Source organism: Aphis gossypii, chromosome X (genome assembly GCF_020184175.1).
Source record: "Aphis gossypii isolate Hap1 chromosome X, ASM2018417v2, whole genome shotgun sequence".
NCBI lineage: Eukaryota > Metazoa > Arthropoda > Insecta > Hemiptera > Aphididae > Aphis > Aphis gossypii.
In genome coordinates, this window is record NC_065533.1 from 5,669,614 (window position 1) to 5,689,947 (window position 20,334).

At 27.9% G+C, this 20,334-nt stretch overlaps 1 protein-coding gene and 2 long non-coding RNA genes across 6 annotated transcripts in view; 2 read left to right on the plus strand and 1 right to left on the minus strand.

Moving 5' to 3' along the window:
• Positions 1 to 1,538: 1,538 nt before the first annotated feature.
• LOC114126454 (uncharacterized) lies at positions 1,539 to 6,840 on the plus strand. 3 transcript variants are annotated; one of them, XR_003592590.2, is made up of 5 exons: positions 1,539 to 1,674; positions 2,254 to 2,354; positions 3,801 to 3,997; positions 4,044 to 4,147; positions 4,381 to 6,840. It is a non-coding gene; the product is annotated as an uncharacterized LOC114126454 (long non-coding RNA). The 3 variants fall into 3 exon arrangements; XR_003592588.2 differs by having other exon boundaries at positions 4,069 to 4,147; XR_003592589.2 differs by lacking the exon at positions 4,044 to 4,147 and having other exon boundaries at positions 1,540 to 1,674.
• Positions 6,841 to 9,357: 2,517 nt separating this feature from the next.
• On the plus strand, positions 9,358 to 11,055 carry LOC126551645 (uncharacterized). 2 transcript variants are annotated; one of them, XR_007605549.1, is made up of 4 exons: positions 9,358 to 9,791; positions 9,981 to 10,112; positions 10,238 to 10,283; positions 10,352 to 11,055. It is a non-coding gene; the product is annotated as an uncharacterized LOC126551645 (long non-coding RNA). The 2 variants fall into 2 exon arrangements; XR_007605548.1 differs by having other exon boundaries at positions 9,362 to 9,791; positions 9,981 to 10,108.
• A 4,878-nt stretch (positions 11,056 to 15,933) lies between these two features.
• Positions 15,934 to 20,334, minus strand: part of LOC114126452 (uncharacterized) — a 155,283-nt gene continuing 150,882 nt past the window's right edge. Inside the window, 2 exon segments of the mRNA XM_050205558.1 lie at positions 15,934 to 16,753; positions 18,478 to 19,356. Coding sequence (XP_050061515.1) covers positions 16,470 to 16,753; positions 18,478 to 19,356 — 1,163 coding nt within the window. The 3' untranslated portion in view covers positions 15,934 to 16,469.

Below are 20,334 nucleotides of genomic sequence, written 5' to 3' on the forward strand. Positions count from 1 at the left end.
TTTGCCCCCCCCCCTTTCAAAACCTGAAATGACGCCACTGAGTAAAACTAAACGTTGCTTCGGACTTAAACCTCGAATTTGAATTCGTTCGTCACTGATCGGAAAAGTGACGTATCCCACTTTTGAATTGAAAGCTATGAATTAGGGGTTAATAAACAACAATGGCTTTAATAAATACACTAGCACTTTTAATAAGTAAAAGTGTAAAACACAAAGATTAACATAAGGATAACGGAATATCGGCGTCATACGTTGGTGGCATGCGTCGAGCACCTAGGGTCCCCTTTACAATGGACATTTTTGTTTATAAATCGTTGCTCTTGGTTAATAAATAAACATTTTAATTTTACATACCTAGTCTTACATAATATTTAAGAAAATTTCTGTCTAGTTAACTAGATAATATACTATAATATAAGTATACAAAATCAATTAAAAAAATTACGAGCAATGAGCTCGAAAATTAATAGTGGCGCTGAAAAACGGCGATTAAAAGAAAAAAAATACTTAAAAAATCAGGAACTAATCTAAAGGAAAAAAAATAGGTTATTGTATATCTAATATTTTCCAATATTTTTTAATTTTATTTTATATTAAAAGAATCTTAATAATAAAATCTAAATAAATACTGCCGGCCTGTCCTAAACAATTCTGCATATTATTAGACAATTTATAAAATTGTTTTATACTGCAAGAAGTGTAAGGTTAGGATTAATGTTAGTTAATAAAATGTTATAACATTATTGTTGAGTACCATAAATTAATTGTAGTTTATTTGTATAAATTATTAATTAGATAGGTACTAACTACTAAGGTTACTAACTATATGTCTATATATTATATTATATTAATATTTATCATTAAGACTGTTTAATACATTTATTTTAATCGACAAAGTGTTTAGTATCTTATTATTTTATCAAAAAATAAAATCTCGTTGACCATTATATTTTTAATTTTGTTACATTGTGGCAGCTGATGGTTTATTGCCTTTTTACTTTTTAGTAGATAGTATGAGATTGATGATTTACTTATACGTATACTATATACTGACATTTAAGCAAATATCACAGCGATTATGAATGAAAATAAATCATTATTATTTATTTACAATTCCTTCGTATTTCCCTGTGTAAAAATGAAATATTTTGCCCTTCGATGGTGGGAGTAACGTCAAACGCGACGGCTCGTTTTTACGGCCGAGCCGCGCTCCAGTATATCTTATCTATCTCAGTGAGCCATAGTTATCATCATTATCTATATAGGTACTTTGAGTTATCATGTTATTGTGATACAACTATAGAAGCACATCGAGCTCATCAAGGTTTATAAATGTTAATGTCGAAAAGTTGTCGAGTACCTAATTTTACGAACATTATATTTAATTTAATTTTTATTAGTTCAGTATGCCGAGCTGTGTGTTATGCGGTCGCACTAAAAATTTAAAAAGTGTCTGTAAACCATCTTAATTCATGCTGTAGGTAAACATAACATTTCATAAGTAATTATTATCTGTGTAAGACAATTAATTTTTATTAATAATTATTAATTCTTATTATTTTTTTAGAATCCACTTAATAAAAGTATTCAAGAGAAATATTGTGACACAATGTTTAGTTCTGCACAATGTTGTAACAGTTTTTCAGTGGAACGTTTTCAGCACTCAAAATTGAAGTATGGCATAATAAAGTACACACATTTAAGTAACACTAAGACTTAATTATTAATAACAAACAACAATTAGATTTAATACAGAAATGCTCTATTTATATTTTGTTTATAACTCTTCACAATCACCTGTGACTTTCCTATTTAAGTTATATTCTGTTCCACGATAGAGTACGACTAAAACGTGTTCATTTTAGCGCATCTTTCATTCAACCGCCTACCAACAGCAGCATATAGTGGGGTAAATAGTGCCGCATACCGTCTTCTGCATGTACGTGGCGGTCGCACTCTCTCGTGGAACGAAGTATAGCCAGTCATCTTGTTATGATCAGAACTCCAGCACCAGTTACCAGTACTAGATTAGATGCATTCTAACCTATGAATTATGATAGTTATTTCCTATAATGTTGATAAAATATCTGTCCAAATGCAGCTTTATTTGTTCTGAGTATTTTGATTTGTCATTGTTTTTTCTTTTTTTTTTAATTAGGTAGTAAAATATTAAACAAATAATAGGTAGGTATTTCTATTTTTGTTGATAGATTTTTTATTTCTGTATTATTTACATTGACATATTTGTCCTAGATATTCCTAAGCACTATCAAAATGTGTGGTATATCAATGTTGATGAGGATCTTGAACCTGAACAAAACTCTGGAAACACAAAATCTAATAATGAAAATAAGGTAATTTTTAACTACTTAGTATTGAGTTAAATTTTTGAATTTGAATAAGGCATTAAAGTATAAAAATATCGCATACAAAAATTGTATTATTTGGTACTAATATTATTATAAAAATGTATTATTCCAAAATAGGTAGCTGCTAATTTTGTTATTTAGATACTGCTTATGGTAAGTTATGTTTTTCTTAATTGTTTTATTTCATTCAGTGAATAAATTAGCCATTATACAATACATAGTTTAAAATACATATAACCACATTATATTTTGAGTAAAATTTCACATTTGAATATCTCTGAATAATATATGTATACTCTTATATTAATACAAATGTATATTACTTAAGTAATACTTATCATATTACTTTTTCAGTTCCTAGTATGTTTGATATAGGTAGATAAGTAATTGTATTTGTATAATTTGTAATTATACACAGTGGAACCTTATTTGTCCAGATGTTGGACTAGAGCGTTGATGTATAATCAAAAAAATGGTTAAATCAAGTAACAAACCTTTAAAACATTTATACACATTATATAATTATTTTTTCAATAATTATGACATTCATGTTTATGTAATAAATTAATAACTATTACTTATTAGTACAACATACGTACATTATTCTTTAAATTAACTATACATTTAATATATTACTATATTATACATTCATATATTTGAAAATAATTTTTTAAAAAGTCACTTGATTTTTTTTTTTGTTTGATCATATCCCATGATATTTCTTTGCAAATTTTGAATAAATCAGACAATTAAAATTTTATTGCAAGGCACGAGTAGTGGTTAATGATACCATTGCCACTTGGCATGTTAATAAATTAAACATTTTTTTCACTTATTCTTGTACTATTATTATATCAATATTTAAATTATTATTATTATGAAAACAATAAATAATTTTTTTTTGTAGACCTTTTTTATTTTGCTTGTCAACCTAGATGTCGATTATCAGTGGCTTGAAAAGTTTAGCAATCCCTGCTTAACAGTATAGGTTACAATGCATTTTTGTATATTTACCTACAATGTTTATTTTGGGTATTTAAAACCTAAAACCAATGATTTCAAACATCTTTAACTAGTAACACTAATTGTATGTCTGTTTTTTCATATTGATCGTTGTTTATAGTTGTTGAGCTAATTCAAAGGAAAAATAAAGTTTACTTTTAAACGTGAGAATGATACATATTCTGTTCTGACTTCAATGTAGAATATTGTTAGCTATAGTTATGAAGTAGGTAACTCTTAACTGACTTCAGTGTCGTACATAAGATAAATCTTCATTTTCAAAGTATTCCAGTAATTTATTCAATTCTTCAACTAAAACATATTATATTTCATAATTAGTATTTAGTAGGTATCTTGTGATTTCCTACCTAATGAAATGGCTGTAAACACATTAATCTTTATTGATGTAAACATATTTTTTGATTGCAGATTTGTGTATAAAAAATGGCAAGAACTTATAGACCCATGTACTTTTCTAAAAAAGCTGAAAAAGTGTTTAATAATGGTTGAGACTTGAGGGGACGAGGCCACGAGGGTACTACAGTTTCTTACAAACCAATTAAAATCAAATATTAAACAAACATGGTCCATTCAATTTCATTTGATGAAAAACCGCTGTGGAAAAGGTAAATAAATAAATTTTACATCAGATTTGTACTTATTTCTGATCAGATTTTAAAATAAAATGTATGTACAGCCGTTGCCAGATAAATTGAGACGGCGGCGCCGCTTTTCAGTAGGTGTATCCAAAACTAGTCCCGATGTGTAAAATCTAGGTATGTATAAATTATAATAATTTATCTATGTATAAAAATAAATATATATATATATTAATATATTTTTGGTAGTAACATTGAAATACGGAGAACCCCTGGTTTTTCGTTATTATGCCGCCGCTGTCTCAATTTATCTAGCAATGACTGTATATACAATTTAATGATGATTTTTATATTAAATTTAAAAAAAATGAATCATTAGAAAAGTGATACTAATTTTGTTTGCTCTTTAGATTACAAATTTGGATCTGATATGTTTGATTTATGGACTACCGAAGAAATACCACAGATTTTAATGCATATAATGCACCAGAGCCTAAAATTTGCTACTGCACACCTAATTCCATACTCCAAAATATTTTTAAATAATAAACATAGACTTAGTAGTACACATGCCACATATAACTTCATACCATAATTCTATTTGGTATTTATTAATAATTAGTTAAATTAAATTAAATCTAAGACAATCTTTCATTAAAGTCCTTGATACCTATATAACTAAAAATTTAAAAAATCAAATCAAAATAACTTCAGTTAAAATACAAATTTTAGTAATGCACATTTTTAAAGTTTCTATTGCACATATAATATTAGCAACTGCACACACTTTTAGGCCCTGTAACGCACATTTATCATCTGATTACAAATTTGATGAGCATACCGAGTTATTTATCACAGATTTTTGGTATTTACTTATAATTAATTAAAAAATCATATTCAAAAAATTTAATTTTAAGGTTTGAATGATACTGTGATAAAAACTCATTGGCTTAAAATTGTATTTAGTGCACGTTACTGATACTTACATTTAAAATATTTTCTCATAATATATAATATATATATTATATATTTATAAACGTGCATACTTATATCTGTTATAATATTTATTATAACTTAAATTATTTATCCCGAAAAATGTATTTTTGTAATAGTCATGTTTTTTCTATTTATAATATATTAATTAATAATTATACTTAATAATTTGAATTGTATGACGAGAGAAATTAAAATCGTATTTAATAAAATATAAAAAATATAGGTTTAGTAACTTAAGTTTTTTTTATATTATTACAATTACATTACCAGTTACTCTATTGTGGGCTACGAGATATTAAGATTAGGTTAAATACATTATAAATAAATAATAAGTATAAATAATATGCCACAGAAGTTGCATATGCTAGTAGTGACCATGACACTTGTTAGTACAGTAGATGCACATATCATTTCATTGCAATTAGAATGCATTTATAATGTAGTATTGTTTATCAAATGCGGATACTCATTTGCAATACAAGTACAAGGATACCTGGTTCATGCGGGTTAATGTAACAAAACTTCACACCATATTTAAGGGAGCCCAAAGAGCAGCAACAGCAAAAAATTTACCATAGCTGCGGAGACCTAAGCACCTTCACTACACTCACCCACTTTTGTATCAGTTACATATATTTGAATATTTCATTTATATAATACACACATTATTTGTTCTAAAGTTGTAACTTTAAATAACACTCTGGACTTGAACTCTGATAATGGCACGCAACAACTCAAAGTATACATGAAATTAAACTATTTTCACAATATTTTTTTACAAATATATCATTTTTTTATATGTATTTATAAGCTACAGAAGTATAAAAATATTATGTACACTAATATTATGATGATTACTACATAGTGTATGAGATTTGTTGTTGATAAAAATTAGTTCAACCCAAACCCAACACAATATTCCATCCTAATCGTAATACAATAATATAAATAATCTTTAGAAATATAAACTATCAATCTCCAGTCATAAAATTAATGTTATTTATATACAATGATTTATCATTGAAATTAAATACAATTATTATAGTGATTAGGTGCACATATTATGTAGCAGAGTAACTTCCCTAGTTTTTTTTTTATTTACTCAAAGTATATCCAAAAATTGAATGCTGTAGTGTTATACCACAGAATAGAATAATATACCTTATATAATATTATATTAAGTGTTAAAATCATTTAAGAAGTTTTCAAATGTTATGGATTGTTATTTTTGTGTTGGATTTTTAAACTTTTTTAAAAGCTTAAAATGTTATTAAAACAATGATATTATTTTTGTAAGAAATATGCAGCTATAATGTATTGTAAATATTATTCGTTAAAGGTATAATATACGCATACTAGCTCACCGATACTTTTCAAAATCATAATATATTCTTAACCTAATAAAATTAAAGTAACTTGGTATTTTTTAATGTTACCTCGTAGTTAAATTAATAGAATAAATTGAAAAAATAAAATATAAGAATAAATAGTATATACCTACTTTAATATGTAGACATGTAAGTAAATTATATAATGTATAGTGTACATATTTGATCTCACTAGTAACTACTTCAGTGTAAGTATAAAGAACATATTTTATACTATGTATAATATTATAAATTACTAATAAATTTCAAAATAAAATAATTTTAATAGAATTAAATATAATAACAAAGAAAACATTGAAGAGGGAAAAAAGGTGGCTGTACAAAAACAAAAATAATGTAAACATTTAAGGCAACTTTTTTGTCACAAAGTAGATATACCACCTTTTACCAAAGCTCCCTAATTTACTATTCAAGCCGTTTTTATACTGTGAATTATTGCATATTATTATGTGATTGTTTTAATAAATATTAATATTATAAAATCAATTTATAACTACAGAAGTTAATAATTTCACTAATTAGGTAATTTGGTTTAACATAATACATATACCATTATGTAAAATGTACATATTGATAGAAAGATAATACTTTTCATTTAAATAAATTAATATATTAATGAATACCTAATTATGTAAAAATATAGATTTATTATAGGTACACCGTACACATATATTAATTATTATTCAATACATAATAATATTAAGTATGAATTAGTTAGCCAAAAAAGCCAATTCGTACATACTTATTGTTTGTAGTGTTTATACATAAATCTTAAATCACATTGGAAGTACCTACATGGATCAAATTGTTTAAACGTATTTGCGGTACATCAGAACCTAAACATTGTACAATGTATAATATAAGTATAGATATCAGGTATGTATAGAACGTATGATTTGAGTTTTGCATTAATATCATAATTCATAGGTAGATAAGTAGGTATTAAATTTGAAGATGCAAAGTATGATGTATAGACGTATAGTATGAAAAGTAAAAAAGAAATGTTACTAGATAGAAACGATAGAATTAGAATTATATTTTACGAATAAATTATGCTATACTTGTGAATTATGATCTATCGCATAAAGTAGGTAACGTATTAACTAGGTATTAATGCAGTGGCAGAACCGAGAGCGGCCATCGTCCCCTAATCACAATAAATAGGTAGGTATACACGATATTATGTAAAATAATATATTGATTGCTTCGATTATTTTTGTAGATCATTACAGCTTGAGTATTATACAATTAAAAAATAAAACAACATTATATTATTATAATATTGTATAGTGACTAGTGGGTTTTAGCTATTTTCGTTATTACGTTCTATCATCGATCGTCATCAATGATAAACAATTTTCAAAATGCACATAATATTAGACATATTATAGCATTTATAGCTATATGATTGGTACCGTGTCGATTGTCGTCGACAATAAATATTTCCTAAGAATAATATTATATAGTTTCGCTAAAAATAGACGAAAACCTTTCCCTTATCGCCGCGTCAAAAATACGTCCAGTCAAATATGACGTGTCGACACAGGCGATCTGCGCGCAGCAACATACTTTTTTAAGAAAAATAATATAGAAAAAAACACAAAAAGACAATTATACCCTGTAAACGTAGGAAAATACTGTTGCAGTTTAACAATAACCATTTGGTATTAATTATATTATGAATAAGTAACTACTAATAATTTCTGTACAAAAAATAATAATATCCCATCAAAAATATGTATGTAAATGAGAGCCAAGTTCAATATTATAACAAATACATTGGTTGTTGACTTTAACGACAAAAGAAGTGAGATCTAAATGAGTGTCAAGTTCAATGGTCAGTCCTGAAATTTGTTTATAACAATATAAAATATTTTATAACAACTTAAAATATTATTTTTTCTTATAACTTAGGATAATATGTTGAAACCTAAGCCTAAGGTCTAACTTGGCTACTAAGTGTATTATAGCCTTCGTAAGTTCTAAAGCTGTGAGTTCTTATTTTATTCTTCCAAAATAGGGCTCTTTCATTACTGTTTTAGTAGGTAGGTACTTAATAATAATTTGTATATGAAAATTAGCCAAGTTGTTATAAAATATTTTATGTTATAAACAAATTTCAGGACTGACCATTGAACTTAACACCCATTAGATCTCACTTTTTGTCATTTAAGTCAACAACCAAAGCATATATCATAATATTGAACTTGGCTCTCATTTCATACTTATGTTTTTGATGGCCGATGGGATTACTTTTATATATTTTATTACAATTATTTAGGTAGTTTAGTTGTAACTTTGTAAGTAGTAAGTACAAAGACAATTTTGTGTCCTTCTCCTTCCCCCATGAGTAATATTTCTAGATCCGCCAGCAGGTAGGTATTCTATTTAGTAAATAATGTAGTTATTCATAGTGTATTTATATTACGTCATATTACTTATATCAATTTTATAAATGATAAGTTTCGTTTATAAATTTGTATATGATTTATGTATCCGTAGTAAAAACGTATATAGGTTAGTAAATTAAAAAAAAATCTTGGTTAGTTTCTTTGTATTTAGGTAGATGTCTATGTTTCTAAATTATTAATTAATGATTACTATTGAGAAAAAAAAATAAACCAATTTTAGTATGATAAAAAATATAAATTTATTTTCAAAAATAACTTGAAATTACGTACCTAAACAATTTTTATTTTAATGTTGCTTACAGTTTTTAAATAATGAGTGTTCTTCGATAAAATAATTATATGGCATGTATTACGTATGTATGTATGTTAAATACTTATTTACTGAGTATCTAAGTATCAGCGTATAGTTAATTTGTTTAGGTTTTAAGTAAGAATTTGAGGTACCTACTAACATCGATTCTCATCAACTATCTAGTAGAGAAATTTTTATAATTATGTTTTTTAAACATTTATAAGGATTTTTTCAACAAGAACATTTTAGTAATTCTAAGAAGTAAGAAGACTTGAAGACTATTATATATTAGCAGTCGGCAGATGTTTTGACAAAGCTTTATTAGTTAGGATATAAACATAAAGATAACAGTACTGAGTTAATTTTAAAATCATCTGATGTTGACTACTGCTATGAATTTTACTAAAGCAACGAATAGTAATTACTAATATTATTTTAACTATTGCTTAATGAGAAATCAACACCAAGTTTTTCCTAGCTCGAAATCAACACACAGTTGTCTGTTGAACTGTTTAGGTATAACATTAACACATGCAATTAGTGTAGATTCAATTACGAATTTCTGGCCGTGATATAATATTGTAATCGTACATTATCGACGATCGACTATTATTAAAAATCTAACAATTTCTTTTAAATATTAAATGTATTTTAACTATTAAAATTTTAAGTTATTTAATTTTCAAAACACTCTAGGAACAGAGAGTTTTATAACTAGGAAGAAGTAGATGATAGTAAGTAGACAAATAAGTTGTTCTTACTTCTTATGCATACATGAAAATATTTAAAAATAAATACATGTACAATTAATTTTTATAAGTATTTGAGGTTTAATAGGTACTTGACAAAATCTGTCAAAATCACGAAAATGTGCGTATTGTTTTGTAGTTGAAAATTATTTATAAAATGAGTTATTTTTATAGATATGGCTTTAAAGATTGAATACAAACTTCTTCATCAGACATCAGTAGTCCATATCGAAGCTACAAAATAAATAAGCATAATTCAACCTACTATACTACGAATAGCAAAATAAATAACTTAAATGGAAGTAGGTATTAAAAAATATAACATAAATTATACTTAGTGCTTTTATAGGCCGTCTCAGAATCGTTTTTAGTATGCAATAATAATATATTAATATATTCCATTGAATTCAAATTTAACACATCCATTACAGTGACCCACTGGAGGCTGGACACCTACCGTACAGTAGAGCGTTGTCCGTAAGTCTAACTCTTTTTTTTTTTTTTAATTTTTAAATGTTTATAATTGTATTTTATTTTATTCAAAGTCGGTTTAGTAGGCTCGTGTGTGCCGTATGAAAAAATATTGTTTCGGCATAATGTGTAACAGGAACGTATGCAACGATCGTGAATGCCGTTGTACGGTAGTCGTCGTCGTCGCCACCGACGCCACTCAGTACGGTTGTAGACGACGCCGAATGTGACCCTGATACTACGGACGCGTTATAGTTTGTCAGTGACTGCTTATTCTGTCTGTATTTTATTTTCCCGAACACGAAACGGATTTTATAACCGCGACCCGTTAAAATATGAATAATATTCCCATAAAGTAATATTCAAGTGAGGAACAAAATTAAATTATTTATAGGCTACAGGTTTTTGTATTGATTATGATTACGAGAAAAACTACCGTGGTAAATAATAAAATAAATTATAAGAACTTGTGAATTATGTATAAACATAATCTATACATAACTATTCACTTTTGGCGGTAAATTTAATTTTATTAGATGGAATTCAAATAACACCGGTGTTCACACAACAATAAAGAGTAAAGACATAGCAGTGGACGGTTTCACCTAATAAAATTAACAAATAGGTAGTTAATAATAATAAAAACATGTTATTTTTAACCATTTAAAATTATCTACAAAAAAAAAAATTTGAAAATGTTACCTTAAAGTTTTTGAAATAATAAACGCCTTACCTTAAATGGCTTATATAGATCATCAGCTGGTATTTATGAACCACTGTATACAATTATTTTTCCTTATCGTACATATAAGTTATAATAACTTATGATTATTGCACGAACAGATCTTATAATTTTAAATGAAAAAAAATGTAATAGGTACTATCACTTATAAGTTTATTTGAATAAATTATTTCATAATATTTATATTATATTATATTCAAATTTAAATCAACAGTTATGTTATAATTTAAAATTTAAGTTATGTATTTATTGTATTGTGTAATGTCTGCTTGAATAATACGATAAAAAAATTACTATCAATATAATTTATTTTTTCTATCAGTTAGTCATAATTAGTCTAAGTTAGTTTAGTTATCAGTTTTTTAAAATATTAGGTAGGTAATAGTGTGTACTGTAGAACTGTGTGAATAAATTACTGGTATAATATACAGTAATTTAAAATACTATTAGTTAAAAATATTTTTGAAATGTTATTATGTAAAAAAAAATAAAAATTTATATTAATTTAGTCCCCATCCTCATTATGATGTATTTTGAATTAGGTATTTTCAAGTGTTTAGCAGTTTGAGGAAAAATCATTTTATTTGTATTTATCTGATTTGATATGTTAAATTTGAATCCAATGATAGGTATCATTGTATACAAAAAACGATTCTGAACGGAGATGATTTATCAGTCTAGGATATATTTTCCAATGGGCGGTATTAAACACTTTCTAAATCTTTAATATAAATAATTCAATAAATTATCATAGTTTATATTTTAGCAACGATAAACTATACTTAACTAAATTATTATAAAACCTAATATCCTTAATAGTTAGTATTTATTGATGTGAAAATAAAAATTGCAAATTAATTTTTTTAACACCAAATGCATTAATAACTTATCGTTTTCAAAAAATTTGGTTTTCAATCAACTAATTACACATAGGTTATAGGTATCCTATTAAGTCTTTTATTGTCGATCTTATCCATATCTCAGCATATATAAAACCTTTCTACAGTTACAAATTGTTGGGGTAAATTTAATATACATTTGTATTTACGTATGCTATATTGATATCAAGAGAAAATTCATATAATTGTGTATAGTTTTAGTCTTGTCTATTGTATAGTTGTGTTGTGTCATCAATGTAATTTTTGATATTAATTGCTGATAATCATACCAAAATAAATCATTATTTTTTAAGTAGTATTATTTATATTTATAAATAAATTATTATGTAAGTTAGGCTTAGCTAACAGAATGGCGTATACCTACTATAATTAATAGAGTCTATACTCTATTAATTATAGACTCCTGAATCCTGATATTTTATTACCTAAACCTATCTTAAAATGTGTGTACAAAATTAAAAAAAATTCATTGTGTTTACGAAATGATAATTTAGCTTAGGTTAATATTAGAATTTTTGTATGATTAATATTAATTGAATTACAACAATAAAAAACTAATGTCGATATTAAACTTAGCATTTTTTAAATCCAGTAAAAATAACTTAAAAAGGAATCTTGTATACAATTTTAAATTTTAATAAGAAAAAGGTGGTCAGTGATTACCGCTTTTCTGTACAGCAGGTGTTAAGTGGGACAGTGTAATCGATATTGTATACTTGAATTCGAAAATAATACGAGTATATCGCATTGTACTTATAAGAAAACTGAAAATTCGAAAAATTATACTTATCGAAGTCGCGGAGATGGTTTGTCAGCCTATATGTTATTACTTATTAATAAGTTCATTTCACGATAATACATTTTGTTTGATATTCCAAAAATGTATTTTAATATTACGGTAAATTGATTAAATTTTTTCCGATTTTTGATGTATAGACAGTAGCGGCTCGTGAGTTAATATTCTGGGGAGACTTAAAATTATTTAACATAAACTACGTATAACAACGAACAAGAAAAACCCTGTTATTGAAAATCTAATAATATTATAGTATTACATATTTAGTTAATATTTTTAAGTTTAATTTGATTTTTTTGTTCGTAAGTTAAAGTATTAAAACCACTAGTTAATAATATGTCTATTATATTGTCTTTTTGCATTTTTAAAATAATTAGAAATATAACAAATATCAAATAGAAGATAGTATAAAACCTGTAGTAAACGTGTTATAGTTATTAAATCATAAAAATGCATTAAATTATGACAGCGACTATAAGAACGGCGCGCGGTACGGCAATTATTGTCGTGAACCCAGTCTCAATAGAGTCTATAATACGCAGCTTATTCTCCCTGCCCCCTCCGGCCCTCCATCAACCGGCCGTATCATTTTACATGTTATGATTGAGACTGTCGGGCGGCAGTTTCACTGTAACGGCGACCGTCACCGTCATCGATAAAACTAAAATAGCATTTCTATTAAAATAACTATTTAAAGGTTTTAGACTTGGTTGCTTTCAATTTATAATAATAAACAAAGAAAACGATATAAATTATATAATATTATATTTTCAATTCGAATAAAAATATTTTTATGCATTATTATTTTAATTAATTATTATTTACAAGTAACTGGGTTTTTTTAAGGGGGAGACTCAGTCTCAAAGTCTCCCCTGACGAGCCGCCCCTGTGTATAGATATATAATATTATATTGTTGTTATTGACTTTTACGCCAATATCACCTTATCATAAATCAGTATAAATAGGTTCGAAGTAAAAATAGGTTATATCTTAAAATTAATTTAGGTACACACTACACAATTGAAAATTTTAATGCATATTAAAATTCATAATATATACGTAAACGCTTTAAGTTCTTACGAAAAATGTTTTTGAAATATAACAAAAATAATTAATTTCTTTAATCATCGTTTAAATATGTAATTTTGTCCAACTTTAAATTTATTATACATAAAAAAAAAATATATGTATATATTTTTAATATTTTTTAAACAAATACAAGAAAAATTTATGAAAAATCTTGTATTAAATCTCTAAGCGAATTCACCAAGTGACATTATTTTATCGACATTCAAAAAAATAATTCAATTTTTTTATAAATAATTCAGAAATAGTCAAAATATTATAAAAATTTTATCATGTAGGTATAGAAAATGATAATACAAACATTTTGTGAAAATTTAAAGTATCAATGGTTTTTTGTTTTTGAAATACAAGAATATAACAAAAATTGATTTAGGAAAATTTATATTTTCCTTCAAACTCTCTTTTCAAATTTTAAGTATCCATGTATTAAAAATTGTATAAACATTTAACTACAATATAATTTTAGTGAAAATAAAAATGTGTGCGTCGTGTGTGGATATACACTCAACTTTTTTTTTTATTTCTATATTAATATAAATTGTGTATATGATCAACATATTTATATTAAATTTTCAAAGACTTCTACCAGGTACCAAGTAAATATATTATGTAATATTATAGTAATAAACTAAAAAAACTAAAAAATGAAAATTTAAATTGTCTATAAATAATTCAAAAAGAGTCAAAATATTTTAAAAATTATCCATGTATAGAAAATGAAAATTTAAATACTTGGTGAAATATTCAATAAGTTTCTACGTTTATTTGTTTTTGAAAATTTATAACAAAATAAAGAAATTGATTTCGTCAAAAACTGGTTTAGAGTAAACATTTCTGTTTTTCCCAATTATTAAAAAAAAAGCACCGGAAAATTTTTACTTTTGATCTTGTTAAGTATCAACTAGATTCAATTTGCTACCAGAAACTACTCTCAGAGTTGAAAATCAAAGCATTTTTACTGCTCTATAAGATGATGACAGACATATACAAAAAAAACAAATATAATTGTAAAAGGAGTACCATCGCCGCTCAGAATCATATCAAACATAGATCTAATTAGTTTTTTCGGAGTTAAAGATGGTCCTCTCTTGGGTAAAGCTGCTAAAAGAAATATTACTTTTCAAAATATTTATGATGATTATTATGATAAAATAAAAATGAACTAATACTAGACGTTTAAAATCGTATATTATACGCTATTATTATTTTTATTATTGTTTTATGTATGATACAATATTTGTTTTTGAGAAATACGCTTGTAAATTTAATAGGTACTTTCTTATAAGTTGTTTTTACCAAATTTAAAAAATATTGAAAATACGCACTGCTGTTGAGCATTGAGCAAAATTGGTCTTTTAGTAATTAATTTTAATATGCATTAAACATATTTTGAATTATAAAAATTATATTTTCATATTAGATACTATATTTTTTAATCTTTAAAAACTGTATAGTTCTGAAAATATACATTTTTTATGAAGATACGTTAAGTTTTTCCCTAACTTACTTGTAATTTTTATAAGTTAACAAAGTAATTTTTTACTCTAAACCTTATCTAAATTTTTCTATATTGACTTAATTTAATGGTTTTTTTTTTTAAAAAATAGTTAATTTTTTAAACCTATTAAAATAATTACATTTATATTAATTTGAAGCTAATTATACCACATGCCTATTCACACAGTTTTATGATACATTGGTATTGACTCTTTTTAATAACTGATAGTGCCTAGTAATATTTTATATGAAGTAACATTGAGATAGTAAATGTATGATAATATATGTGATTTAACGTTTTGTTTTTGGAAAAAATCAGTTTAATTTACATACTAATAATAGGATAACAAATTTCTTATAATATAGTAAAATATTCTTAGAAATATTGACTGACAGATGATTTCCGATCAGAATGTAATAATAATAATAATAAATTTTTTTTTATATATTTAATTGCTAACCCTTATATAATTTCAGTATATTACTATTTAACAGAGTTATAAATTATTTCAATATAGGTAATTTTACCTATTTAGATAATTATTATAATTTAGTAAATAGAAAATCTATGAGGGACTTATAAGGGAGGAAGTGGTTACAAAATCATTATCATAAAAAAAAACTATTAAGATAAATGAATAAGTAATAACACATGGTTATGTATATTGATATGTACACATAATATTATGAGTTTATGACAATGGTAAATCAAATAATACCTATCTACCATAATATAATTTAATGTAAATAAATAGTTTTTCTAAAAATAAACAATGCAAAAGTATAACTAATGATTTTGATTTGCCTAAATAATATACTAACAAGTAATAGGTACATAAAATCATAAGGTTATATATCTATCTTAAAACTTAAAATTGGTAACACGTCCGTAGGAATGAAAACGTATCAAGACATAATATTTTAACAATAACAGTAAGTAACAATTTCAGAAAAAAAATGTAGAATCACAATATCATTGTAACGTGGCAATGGTCAACGACAAAATAGATATTTAACTTTAAGATACGGTAAATACACACAATTTATGCATCTAATAATAATCACAAAAAGACCGAAAAAATAAAGTTAGAGCAAAAAGAGAATAAAGTCTTTAAGACAACGATTATTTAATAAGACCTTATACAGTATACATGCATAGTTAATTATAGTTTTAAATGGATGACTCTCGATGAAGCGCGTTTAATATCACTCGAGATGATACCGATATAGGTTCATCTATTGTCGGCTTGATTATTTTAGATATTGTATGTTTATTTGTTAAGATTGCAGCTGCTGTAGGAGTTAAAGTCGTTGTAAATTTGGTCCTTGGAATAGTAGTTGTATATGGTTTTTGATACTGAAGTCGGTTTAATGACCATTTGTGGTTACTGTTCGTGGTATTGAAGTTCGTTTGTGGTTGTTGATCTTTCTGTGGCCAGTTACTGCTTGACATATCTATAATAATATATGCTTTGTATTTATGAACAAATAAATAAATACGTACATAAATTATGTTGCTAATTTTAAATGGCTAGCATTTTGTATTGGACATTCGGTGGGTCGGTTAAAAAATAATTGTTATTAAAGTAAAATCTAGTGTTATATAGTTTAGTTATTAATTATAATAAATGTTAGTTTTTGTATAAAATATAGGGTATGATATATATATACAAATAATATGATTCATTAACACTAATTCAGACTATTAAACTGTATCATAACTATCATTATTTATTATTCATTATTATTGAAAATAAAACAATGAAAAGAAAGGGGATAATAGTTTTGGGTTTATGAAATAGGTACCTATTATTTGAATACTAAGTTATATATTTGGTAAAGTTTCACAATTTAAGGTATACCTAAATATTTTATTTTTTAATAGCTGTGAATTATTTTTATATACTTTTTTTCGAAACTGATACTTTTCATAAAAATATTATTAACTTTTGTTTGTGACTTTGTGTAACTTGTATTCTTTCTCAAAGAATCTCCATGGACGAGTAATCACGGTTCGCAGCGTTTAAAGGCATATTTGTTCACAAAAAATTCGGCGGTATAACACTAAACAACGTACTTTTATAAAAATATAAATAAATACTCATAGTTCAAAAGTTTTCAAAAAATGTAATATTGTAATCTATTGTATAGTTACTCAAATATTTATAGTTTCATGTAACGTTATTTATTGACATCACTCAAGATACGACGGTTTCAACGTTAATTTCCGGCGAATAACTTATAAACAGGAAAAAAATTAACGTTAATCGTCATCTTACAGCGGACAATTGACACGAACATATTTTGGTTTCTAACGATAATTATACCCATGTAGGTAATTGGTGAAAAATGTTAACGACCAGCATGATATTATATAATGTTACGTTCTCAATTGTTATTCACTGTAACATAATATAATATATTATAGGTATACCTATTAAGCTGGATGGAACTAAGTACAAACAACAGCAGTAGGTACCTAACTATACTATAGTGTTGAAGATAGAGCGTGATTGGGCACATTAAAATACACGAGGATGAAAAATTACACACATAATTATTATGTAATAGAAGGAATAGAGTTAAAAGTACGATAGATGCGGTATGGTGGACGATCCGCAAGAGCGTAATTTATCAAACAAACGTTTTTCAATGCAGGGCTGATGAACATACTATTATTACGCTTAGAACTGACGGATCAGAGGTTTACCGGTAGGAATGACTAAGAATGAAGGCTGATCGTCGCGTATAAGAAGATTTCACATTTTCTGATATATATTTTATCGGGACGTTGAATTACATTTCGTTTAAATTACAGAACTGCTGCTTGTGCTTAAATTTTATGGGAAAGTTTTTAATTTATTTATTGAAAACTCTAACTCTTTTAAGATTAGAATAGGCAAATAAAAGTGCGCATTGACGACTTTTCAAATAGTTGATTATATAGGAGTATATTATGTCGACAACCACTTACGGCCATCACTCGATGGACGTTATTTTTTTTGCTTTTATGTCGAATTCGTACGATTAAAACAAAACGGGAGGATAGTGTAATTAATAATGTTTGAAAAAAATTAAAATTAAATTTCGCAAAATGATTTTTTTTCTATAAAATCTTATCACTTTCCTGCCGCACATGGTATATAATATAATGATATTAATGATAAACAGGTATATACCGGTATCGGCCATATGCAGCGTCGCGGCCGTGGACATGACGATGTCTGGCCCTCCTCTGGCGTCGTCGCGGCGGTCGACAGACGTCGCGTTTCCGCAGAGGACGGTCGGGTCTGCGGCGGCGGCGGCGGCGTCGTAGTCGCGGTCGTCGTCGTAAACGTCGTCCGGGCCGCACGCCGCCGGAAACGCGGCGACGGACAGCGGTCGACCCGCTGCATCCGGTTCCCCCGACGCGTGCAACTGCACCCGGCGAGCCGTCGTCTGCGAGTGCAGCAGGGGCGTGCAAGCCCCGCCGCGGCCGTCGTCGGCGGACGCGGCGGCGGGCAATTGTTGCAGTCGTCGTTGTCGCTGTTGCTGCTGCTGCTGCTGCTGTAGTTGTCGCTGTCGCTGTTGTATTTGTTGCTGTCGCAGTTGCAGTTGTCGCTGCTGCTGCAGCTGTTGCTGTTGCTGCTGGTTGTGCTGTTGTCGCGTCTCGTCGACGGCGTCCGTGGCCGGCGGCGCGGCGTCGGCGGCCTTCAGTCGGCCGACGATCGGAGTTTTTCCGGTGCCGTCACCGCCGTCACCGCCGTCGTCACCGGCACCGTTGCATCCGAGGCCGTACGCCACGTGGCCGCGGTCACCGCGACGGTCGCCGCCGTAGTGCTGACGGCGGTACAATAACGCCACCACGCCGCATATGCCGCAAGACAGCGCCGCGACCACGGCCACTAGGACGGCCGTCAGTGCGGCGGAAGTGGCCCTCCAGCGCCTGCGCGGTGGCCGGGCGCGGTCCTCGTCCCAGTCCGGTTCCGGGCCGTCGGCGGACGGCGGCAGGACCAAGGAAAACGCGTCGACCAGAGCGACGGTGACGCGGCGCCAAGCGTAGCCCAACGTCGATTCGTCTGCGGAACAAAAAACACAAACGGTCATAAGCGATGATTTCGTGAGAGTGACTTTTATAGGCTCTTAAGTTTTACCGGAATAGGAAGAGGCTTCGAGCCGACGAGTTAATACGAGTCGAGAGCTTTTACCCCCCACACAAATTTCCTTACTCGTAAACACGTCAAATTAATATCATTGTCAATAGAAACGATTAGTATGATAATTTATTACATTATAGGTACATTATGTGTATCTGGCGCAGTGACGCAGCGAGCTGCGTTTTAACACGAGGAGCAAAGATTTTAGTCTACCCACTCAATATTTTATCAAACACACAAAAACGATGTATATATTATATTGTATTAAGTAAAAACAAAAAAAAATGCCGTTGTCCTTTAGAGTTTATACCGCGAATATCGGAGTATAGAACATAATACAATACATTTTGGTTTAGACACATTATTGATAATAAAAATAATCTGATTTTAAACGTGCATTTAACAACGTACTCGATAATCAGATTACCTTATTTCTTGTTATTATTTTATTTATATCAAAGTACTTCATTAATTCTAGTTCGAAAATGATAAATTTTAATACCCACCCACACAAAATTTGGAGGAGCGGCCGCTTCTCTAAACCAGCTTTACCACGCCAGTGGTCTGACGTATGTATAATGCGAATCATAACATAACAGCGTCGAGGGAAACATTAAATGATTAAAACATACTATTGTAGTACGAATTCAAGTTTTTAAATTTTAAATGAAGGCTAAAGGATATACGAGGAAACGATTACAGTCAGAAATAGAAAATTTATTTAGTTTCTTCTTAATTTAAAATATTTGAGTATTTCTCAACTATTTCATATAAACCATTAGTTTTTAATTGATTTTCTTATATTGAATAATATGTATTTACATTAAACTCCACTATGTGTCACTAAAATGAACAAAACGAAATGAGTGCCAAATAAGTATCGGCATTTACTGTAGAAAT